The sequence below is a fragment of the Borostomias antarcticus genome (assembly GCF_949987555.1).
Source record: "Borostomias antarcticus genome assembly, chromosome: 32".
Classification (NCBI taxonomy): domain Eukaryota; kingdom Metazoa; phylum Chordata; class Actinopteri; order Stomiiformes; family Stomiidae; genus Borostomias; species Borostomias antarcticus.
The window spans coordinates 1,747,087-1,757,086 of NC_140265.1; the positions used below are offsets into that span (position 1 = coordinate 1,747,087).

At 49.2% G+C, this 10,000-nt stretch overlaps 1 protein-coding gene across 1 annotated transcript in view; it reads right to left on the reverse strand.

The window, feature by feature from the left end:
* Positions 1-10,000, reverse strand: part of mgat5 (alpha-1,6-mannosylglycoprotein 6-beta-N-acetylglucosaminyltransferase) — a 72,190-nt gene that overhangs the window by 8,753 nt on the left and 53,437 nt on the right. Inside the window, exon 7 of the mRNA XM_084460415.1 lies at positions 165-311. Within this exon, the coding sequence (XP_084316541.1) occupies positions 165-311 (147 nt within the window). The remainder of the gene's footprint in view (positions 1-164; positions 312-10,000) is intronic.

Consider the following 10,000-nt stretch of genomic DNA (forward strand, 5'->3'; position numbering starts at 1 on the left):
CACACACACACACACACACACACACACACACACACACACACACACACACACACACACACACACACAGGGAGCAGGCGGTCAAGAGATGTCTAGAGTAGAAAGACACACTGAAAGACACACGCACACCGCCCCCCCCCCCCCCCCCCCCGGACCGCGCTCCTCACCTCTCTCAGGGTGGGCTTGCCCTTGAAGAAGTCCGTGTTCTTGCTGCTCTTGGGTGGGGTGAACTTGGGGTTGAGGAAGGCGCAGCCGTTGGCGATGGCCTCCAGTGGGGCGGGGCCCTCGTAGGGGAAGGACAGCCCCACGAACAGCTGTGGAGGCGGAGCACAGCAGACGCCAGGTCAGGTTAAACCCGCCCTCCCTGCTGCCGGGCGCAACCAGCGGGCACCTAGCCATCCTGATCTACTGAGCTCACATTCTGGCTCTCTCGCCAATCAGCCTTGATAACTCTCCGTAGAGTTCCGTTTGTGCAAGATCGGAAAACAATCATGCCAATCAGCGTTGGTTCGGAGGAATTTGAAATACAAACGTCTACGTTGGGCGGGGTTTCGGTGTGAGGAGCGGTTGAAGTCAGCATGTGATAGACGGTGACAGACAGTCGGTTCAATCGCCCGCCAAGTCTGTTAAGAGAGCCCGCCCTTTTCCAAACGGTTTCCAATGGAGAGTTCCCAGATGGTTATATGAAGCAGCCACGTCAGGTTAGCAGGCCCCCGGCTTTTATTGGTTTTTAACCGTTTCCGCGTGTTTCCCCATAAAACTGGCTGGTAAAAGACTTTATCACGTTAGCGGTTTTCTCCAGCAGCGTTGAGTGGAGCCACATGTTGGAGGCTGCTCCTGTGTGCCGTCTGGGGGAGATAGAGAGAGAGAGAGAGAGGCGCGGCTAGCCTCGGGTTATATGTGCGGACATCCGTGCTAAGATCTGTGGTTTTCTGTACAACCCTTCAGAAACTTAACCCCTTTACGTGAAAAGCCATGCAAAGCTACGCCCTTTGCAATCTTCATTGGCTCATAGTTTATGTTTTATTCAATTTTTCAAAAATGTGCCAAGATGGAACTTTAGATATTCTTCCCTAGAATCTTTCTACTGAACATGATGTGAATCAGTGAAACTTTCTAGGAGGAGATAGATTTTAAGCGTTTTCCAAAAAATGCAAAATAGCAGATCATTTACATAACCGAAAATGTTATAGGTTCTTGAGGCAAATTTGTTCATCGTGAGGAGAGACATATGTCTGCAAAGTCTCATGACTCTACGTCAAACGGGGCTTGAGCTATGCCTGTTCAAAGTTCGCAATTTCAGTCAGCTGCTATTGCGCCCCCTATTGGCCAATCGATGTGACACTTCCTTCATTGCCTCATCACATGATCCTCTACCATCGTGCAACGTTTCGTAAAAAGTTACCACTTGGTTCTATAGGCTGCCATTGACTTCAATGGCAGAATAATACCATCAATTACAGCTGCAAGCAGCCTCTATAGGGGCCAAGTGCAATAAACGCATCAAAGCATGCCCCTCTACAACTGTCCTAAGTCTGGGAAATGTCTGCATGGCAGTTAGGCTTAAACCGGAAATGAGCTCTCTAGCGCCCCCATTTGGTTAGATTAGGCCAATAATGGAGGGGTCCCTTTCCTTTATGTGTCCAGACATGGCTACAAAGTTTGGTGGTGTTTGGTCTATCCACTGAGACATTATACACCTTTATGTAATAAGCCAAGCATCACACTCTGCAAACTGTAGTGCCCCATAAAGGTATATTTTTGTAACTTTTCAAAAATCGGCCTTGATAGTCCTGTAGATATCGGCCCCTAGATTGCGTGTACCATGTTTCATACAGATCGGTCAGAATTTGTAGGACAAGTTTGATTTTAAACATTTTTCCAAAAAATTAAAATGGCGGAAAATGTATACAACCGGAAGTCATGGGTTCTTGAGGCAAATTTGTTCCTTATTTCAAACTTTGCGAATTAGAACGGTTCCTATAGCGCCACCATCTGGCCAATCGATGCAATATTTCTTGGAGCCTAGTTTTCCAAGGTGGGTGAGGTGTGTGACAAATTTGAAAACTTTTGACCAATAACACACAGAGTTAGCTGTCATAATAATAATAATAGGGAATCCTACCAATAACAATAGGGTCCTCGCCCTTTCAGGGCTTGGCCCCTAATAACAACCACTCGCGCAATACGGGAAATGCTTGAAATAACCCGATAAAGAACCAGGCCAGGTAAAGCCTGGCTTATGTGCGTGGCTGGCTTGTTTCTGTTCAGGACTGGTAGGACGGAAGCTAGTCATGCCACTGAAATAGCTGTGAATTGAAATGACATGAAATAATGTCTGATAAATTAAGATAGGTCTTGTCGCCTGGACACATCAGTTCCAATGCTTCCAATGCTAATCCAGCACAATAAGAGCGAGATAGCCAGTTAGCTCAAAAAAATATGTTTTCCAACCGATATATTTGACGAAAGTAGATTAATAATTTAGCCGATTTTCATTGCTAACTCAGAGCGGGGAGAGCCATGAACGCAAATTTGCATTTCACATCTGTTCGTGGACTACAAAAACGCGTCATTGGCGCCTTGACTTGCCTGGACTGCGCATGTCAAAGGTACCAATGACGCGTTTTTTTTTTTCCAAAGATGGTGCGGCCTTATAGGGCTTCACTTCTTTGAGCAGTCAGTGAATGGAGTGACCCTATCCAGTTCTATTAATACATCCATGGCCCGCACACTTAAAGTCCCAGTTAACCAAAATCAGAGATTTGCTTGAAAACACATTCTATGTGTTAGTGATGCATTGCTGATAACATGTAAAAATGGGATGAACCATGTGTAGTACTGAATTGTGAAGTTAGACCAGTTTTGTGTTTTTGACCAGTTTTGATTTCTGGATTTTCTGGGCGGGCTTAAAACGGTACTTGTTGACGTAGAGCGGTGTTCTTAGCATATCCCCGCCCTAACACTATATAAAGCTAGAACGGATTTTGAATCTTCGGTTCTCCTGCTCAATCTTGAGTCTAGAATTAGCTAGTTTTAACCAGCAGTCTAGAATTAGCTAGTTTTTCTTAGTTAGCAATGCCTATGCATAAAACTAAACGAGAATGCATCCTTCCTGGATGCCAGTAGGAATGGGATGATAAGGTCTCCTTCTTTCAACTCCCGAGTAAAGCTGAAATGAGAAGCAAATGGTTAGCATTTTTGAAGAGCCATGGTGTTACAGAGGAGTCTGTCACTGCTAGCGCCCGCCTCTGCAGCAAACATTTCACTCCCGAAAGCTTCTGCAATTATAATATGAGGCTTTTGGGTTTCACGGACTCACGACTGGTCCTGTTGAATTCGGCGGAGCCAACCATCTCCCTCCACGGCCTCCATTCTCCTCCTGTCGCATCAACCTTTAGTGCCGACAGCGCTGCCTTGTGTGCTTATAGCTAATTAACGTTATAACGTTTGCTAGGTTACGTAAGCAATAGGAAAATACACTGCTAGGTTAATCTACAAAATATGTGTCTTGACATTTATGTGGTAATGTCAGCTATGATGAATTATATGTAATCTTAGGAGGAATTATAGCTAACATTAGCTATGTAGTTTGTTGCAGATGGGAGTGTGTATATAACCTTAGTCTAGCTAACATAGCTAGCAGCACCGACCAGGCGACCACCCACCAAATAACGTTACGGATGATATATTATGACTTTAAGCGTTAACTATACAGAAACTGCCTGCCATATTTGTGGCACCTGATGTGCGTATGGGTTCACCGGTAATGGTTACAGTATATTTGTCCAGCGGGAGACCGGGAGGCGGGAGCGAGGGGGATGGTTAGGTAGACCAGCTGCAGCTGGAGAAAGACGCACCCTCTCCCAGTGAAGCGGTGCTCGGCGGCTACTGGCTGAACATCCCAGTTCTGTTGGATATGTTGCGGGAAAGTTGAAGCCGAGTGCTCGTTATTCTCACACATAACATTGCCAACGAGAGTGGATGAGTCCGTCCCGATTATCAACTCCGGTAGTGTACGCTTCTTCGCGCTATCAGCGCTGTTCAAGCCATGCAGTGACTAAAAGGTACATTTTAAACAACTTTTTCCATTGATCCCAAGGGACGACAGGATCGCCTGGGAGGGATAGGAATGGGTCCGGAGGTGGCAGGGAGAAAATAGGGACAGACTCATACATTCCTCGTTGCCTGTTTTTGTATTTTGCATCTAAGGGCAGTAACACTGGCGCGTTGGTATAGAGTAGCTACAGTTTTACCTGTGTTGTTTGTCAGGAGGTAGGTTAGGAGGAAGCATCTGTGCGTTTGACTCATTAGACAAGTGTAATTTCAACTCCTCTCTGTTTTCACAAAGCTGTGCCTTCCTACCACAAAAGAGACGGCGTGCCAGTGTGACAATATGCAGACCAGAGAACGGTACTATTTGACAGGTTCTTCCCTCCACACCCCCCCCCCACGCAATTGGGTGTGGCTTCGGTGCCTTCAGCAGACACGCCCCCACAGTCTCAGACCAGAGAATGCTGCTGATTTTTAACCGATTTTGAAGCCTTATTTTATATACTTAGCGACATTTTTAATCACTCAGATTTGGCTGGGTGGTTAATGACATGTTTTCCTGTGGTGTGTGAAGCTCATAACAAAAATTTGAACTGGGTTAACCTGGACTTTAATTGTTTACCAACAGTAAAATGGTCTATATATAATGGGTAATTACTGAGACACATATTGTAGGTATAATTTCAAAAGTATTTCATTATGTTCAATTACTGCAATAAGTGACATAGAACCAACAGGTAACTGCCATTTTACATAGCTTCTATAACATCCAGTGACAAAAAACTATCCACACCACGAGTTTTAAACCCACGAGTTTTGAACTCGCACGTTCAGCATGGCAGACTAGCTCCTTAACCACTAGGCCAACGGAGCTCTTGAAAATCTATGGTGTTATAAGTTGTGTTCGGAATCGCTCCCTATTCACTATATAGTGCACTATATAGGGCGTCAGCTATTTTGTTTGTAGTGTCCGAATTCTCCACGGAATTTTCGTTCCCTATATAGTCCACTATTTATTACCCACAATTCACCTTGATTTCCAGGGAACAGTGCATGTACCCTACATTTTCTCCGTTCCCTAGGTAGTTCACTACATGGTGAACCCTATATAGGGAATAGGGAGTGAGGGAACGAGGGAGCGATTCCGAACACAGCTATAGTCTTTTGTTTTGATGTTCTGGGACCACTGCCTCTTGTGGTAGCAACACAGAACTGCAGGTCAACAAGGGAAGGGAGAAAGGGATAACCTGATATTTTCTCTCCATGGTGCGCTGGCTTACAGCCACGCACAAAAATACTGCATGGGAAATATATTACATTTTGATGAATAGCAACTAAAATTTAAACATGCTACAAACAAAATACCCTAATAAACCATGACATGATAATATACCATGACATGGCCAAAACATGATCAAACCCCCTGACTCACATACAGGTGCAAAGGGAGAGACACTTCAACGGAAGTCTAGCTTCCATCCATTCATCCATCCATCTTCATCCGCTTATCCGGGGTCGGGTCGCGGAGGCAGCAGCCAACCCAGACATCCCTTTCCCTAGCAGCATCAACCAGCTCTGCCTGGGGAATCTTTAGCCGCTCACAGGACAGTGCGGAGATGTAGTCCCGCCACCTAGTCCTGGGTCTACCCCGCGGCCTCCTCCCAGCCGGACACGCCTGGAACACCTCCCTAGGGAGGCGCCCAGGAGCGCCCAGGAGGCATCCTCACTAGATGCCTGAACCACCTCAACTGGCTTCTTTCGACGCAAAGGAGCAGCGGCTCTACTCCGAGTCTCTCCCGGATGACTGAAGTCGGATGACCGAGTCTAGCTTCGTAATTTATGTTTCTCTCTGGACACCGGGAGAGATCACCTGACCTGTAGGTGTCATTGATCCTGCCTGAAAGGACCGGACTGTTCCTCGAGCGCTGCATGACGCTGATGCGCATAAAAAAAAAACGTCACAGTGCAACGCTTCTCTAATAATAATCAAACGCCCGCCCGTCCGTCTGTCCGTCCAGCCCACTGGCGAGGAGAGAAGCCGGGTGCTGGCGTCTCCCAACAAAGGCTCCACACAGCGTGGCCGGGAGCTACAACGGACCATTCATCCACAGCGAGCCGGGCCGGTATCGGAGAGGCTCTCCCAGCGGGCTGTAACAAGAGGTGGCTTGCCCACGAAGCGTGCCACAATAATGTGTTTGTCTGGGCCACTAGCGGAGAGAGAGAGGGGGACTAGAGATGACCCTGGCGAGCGGGGTGGCTGCAGGCTACAATGGCCGGGCCTGTCGAGACGCCGGCGCCAGAGAGCCCCTTCCTCCTCGCCCCCCCGGCGAACGCTGGCGTGACCGCGCGGATTCTGAATGTTGCCAGGCGACCACGGCGGATGCGGTCCACCGAAAAGCCAGAAGAACGCATGGATGGCTGGTTGACTGGGTGAGAACACTGTGTACAGCACACCGTTAACAACTTAAAGGACAATGCTCGTTTTTGACAACCTGGACCTTATTTACGACATATTATAAGAAGTTTGACTCACCGAGATCACTTTTGTGTAGTTCGGAGGCATGTAGAAGAAATTTAAAATCCAGCGCGAGCCAGTATATCCATGTAATCACGGTGATCGGGGCACCGAGAATGCAGTTTCTAAAAATCTATTTTCGGCCGCTAAACGGTTGTTTTCATCAATCAGATTGGATGAATCGACAGTTGAGATTCCTCAACGCGAGGCATTGTAGTGGTTTTCAAATACGGGGTCTTTAGCCTCTGTAATATGATCTTTACACGCCTTTCCCCACTTGCTCCAGCATGCATGCGCACAGGCCAGCACGTAGACTGGCTATTCTCCGGCTCACATTCTCTGCGCTACGATCGGATTGTTGCTGACGAATGACGATGGTGCCCCGATCACCGTCATTACATGGATATACTGGCTCGCGCTGGATTTTAAATTTCTTCTACAGGCCTCCGAACTACACCAAAGTGATCTCGGTGAGTCAAACTTCTTATAATATGTCGTAAATAAGGTCCAGGTTGTCAAAAACGAGCATTGCCCTTTAAACAAGGCTTGAGTCTGGTTGGCCCGTGACAACAGCGCTGGCTATAGCCAGGGCCTATCCTCCTCCTCCTCTCACCTACAGGGAGGGTTCCCTATTAACACGCCCCCAGGGCAGAGGGTTACTGTTCTTCCACACCGGGATCTCATGGGGGGTCCCTGGTCCAATGGGGTTTTTTTTTCAATTAGAAAAAAAAGTATGAATGCATTTTGTTTTTAGGAGGGGAGAACAGGAATCTCACTGGTGTACCTTCCCCCTCTCTGTCAGCAGGTGGCAGGAGAGCGAAGGTTGACTGGGAGGACAGGGAAGCAGAGAGACAGAGAGACCAGAGACAGAGAGACCAGAGGCAGAGAGACAGACAGACAGGAAGAGAGAGAGGCAGACAGTGAGACAGAGAGGCAGAGAGACCAGAGGCAGAGAGACAGGCAGAGAGACAGACAGACAGGAAGAGAGAGAGGCAGACAGAGAGACAGAGAGGCAGAGAGACCAGAGGCAGAGAGACAGGCAGAGAGACAGACAGACAGGAAGAGAGAGAGGCAGACAGAGAGACAGAGAGGCAGAGAGACCAGAGGCAGAGAGACAGGCAGAGAGACAGACAGACAGGAAGAGAGAGAGGCAGACAGGGAGACAGAGAGGCAGAGAGACCAGAGGCAGAGAGACAGGCAGAGAGACAGACAGGGAGCCCAGAGATGGCGAGGGAGACAGAGAGACCAGAGACAGGGAGACAGTGAGGGAGGAAGACAGAGAGACAGACAGTGAGGCAGGAAGACAGAGAGACAGACAGTGAGACAGGGAGGGAGGAAGACAGAGAGACAGACAGGGAGACAGTGAGGCAGGAAGACAGAGAGACAGACAGGGAGACAGTGAGGCAGGAAGACAGAGAGACAGACAGGGAGACAGGAAGACAGAGAGACAGACAGTGAGACAGTGAGGCAGGAAGACAGAGAGACAGACAGAGAGACAGGGAGGGAGGAAGACAGAGAGACAGACAGAGAGACAGGGAGGGAGAGTGGCCATACAGGGCAGCAGGCAGGGGGCTGTTCAGTCAGACTAATGGCCGTTTCAGACGAGGAGCGATATCCGCGCATTGTTATTCATTTTCAATGAGAGAGGCGAGCGGACAATTTGGGAGCCGCGGACAATCTGGGGCGGAGCGGCAAGCGGGCGCGACCCCGTGAAATTGTCGCGCGCGTGCTCGTTTCGTGCACACGCCCGCCCGCGACAAGAGCTGAATTGTAGTCAGCTTTCCCCGCTGCGCGCAGGACGCACGCGTCCCCCGCTGATCCGAGCGAGAACGCAGGACGCATGTGTCCCCCGCTGATCCGAGCGAGAACGCAGGCGGAATATCGCTCCTCGTCTGAAATGGCCTTAAGACCTGAGGAACAGCTGCTTTTTATGGATCTGATCTCCTATGACAAGGCAGAGAGAGAGAGAGAGAGAGAGACAGAGAGAGAGGGAGGAGAGAGAGAGAGAGAGAGAGAGAGAGACAGAGAGAGGGAGAGAGAGAGATAGAGAGAGAGGGAGAGAGAGAGAGAGAGAGAGACAGAGAGAGGGAGAGAGAGAGAGAGAGGGAGAGAGAGAGAGACAGAGAGAGGGAGAGAGAGAGATAGAGAGAGAGAGAGGGAGAGAGAGAGAGAGAGAGAGAGAGAGAGGGAGGGAGAGAGAGAGAGGGGGAGAGAGAGAGAGAGAGAGAGAGAGAGAGAGAGACAGAGAGAGGGAGAGAGAGAGAGACAGAGAGAGGGGAGAGAGAGAGAGAGAGAGAGAGAGAGAGACCAGGAGTGTATGTATGTGTGTGTGTGTGTGTGTGTGTGTGTGTGTGTGTGTGTGTGTGTGCGTGTGTGTGTGTGTGTGTGTGTGTGTGTGTGTGTGTGTGAAGGAAGGAGAGCAGGAGAGAGACAGTATGAGAGAGATAAGAGTGTGTTCGTGTGAGAGAGACTGCAGGAGAGAGAGACCAGCATCCAAGGCTGCGCCTGTGTGGACGTACGATAGATGAACGGTGGCGAGCACCTGCGCTGAGGGCCAGGAGCGGGAGATGCAGCGACCTTGAGCGAGCGGCGGCCATTGTTCAACCCGGTCTCTACACAGAGGAATGCAGTCAGGGTTCTCACAAAGTCAAGCGTGCAGATAGCTGGTCTGACCAGAGCTGGTTTGGCCTGTTCCCTGGCGCTGGCCGGGCGCCAGGTATGTGTAGGATGCCTCATGAAAGAAGCCAACAGCCTACTTAGGGTCAGGGTACATAAACGTGAGAACAAAACACCTCAGGCTGGATTTAGAAGACCAAGGTCAACAAAAACTTAACTGCATGAATGGCGTCGGGCGCAACCAACCGTATTTAAACGTGGGGTTTGCTTGTTTCAAATCGTTTTCAACCGTGGAGAGCTTGAACGGGTAGCTTTGTCTATCCTGCATTCAGACCCCAGACACCTTACAGCTGCTCCGGAGAGAACTCACAGTGCATCCAGGAACTGGCATAGAAACGCCCGAGCTTGCACAATCATTAAGGCAAACCAACCAAAATGGCTGTACCCATGCACCTCAGTGCACCCCATTAGTAGATGTAACATACTGTATATATATATATAGAGAGAGAGAGAGAGGGGGGGGGGGGAGTAGAGAAAGAGAAAGAGGGAGATTGAGAGAGAGAGAGAGGGAGGGAAAGGGTGGCAGGGACGGAGAAACCTTTGACCCAAACACAGTCATTAGAGTGAGCGTTTGTCTGGTGGGTCAGCCATGACTGATTTAGTGCCAAAGGGGGGAGGGAGGGGAGAGAGAGAGAGAGAGAGAGAGGAGAGGGAGAGAGAGAGAGAGAGAGAGAGACAGAGAGAGAGAGAGGGATAGAGGGATAGAGGGAGAGGGAGAGAGAGAGAGAGAGAGAGAGAGAGAGAGAGCGAGAGAGAGAG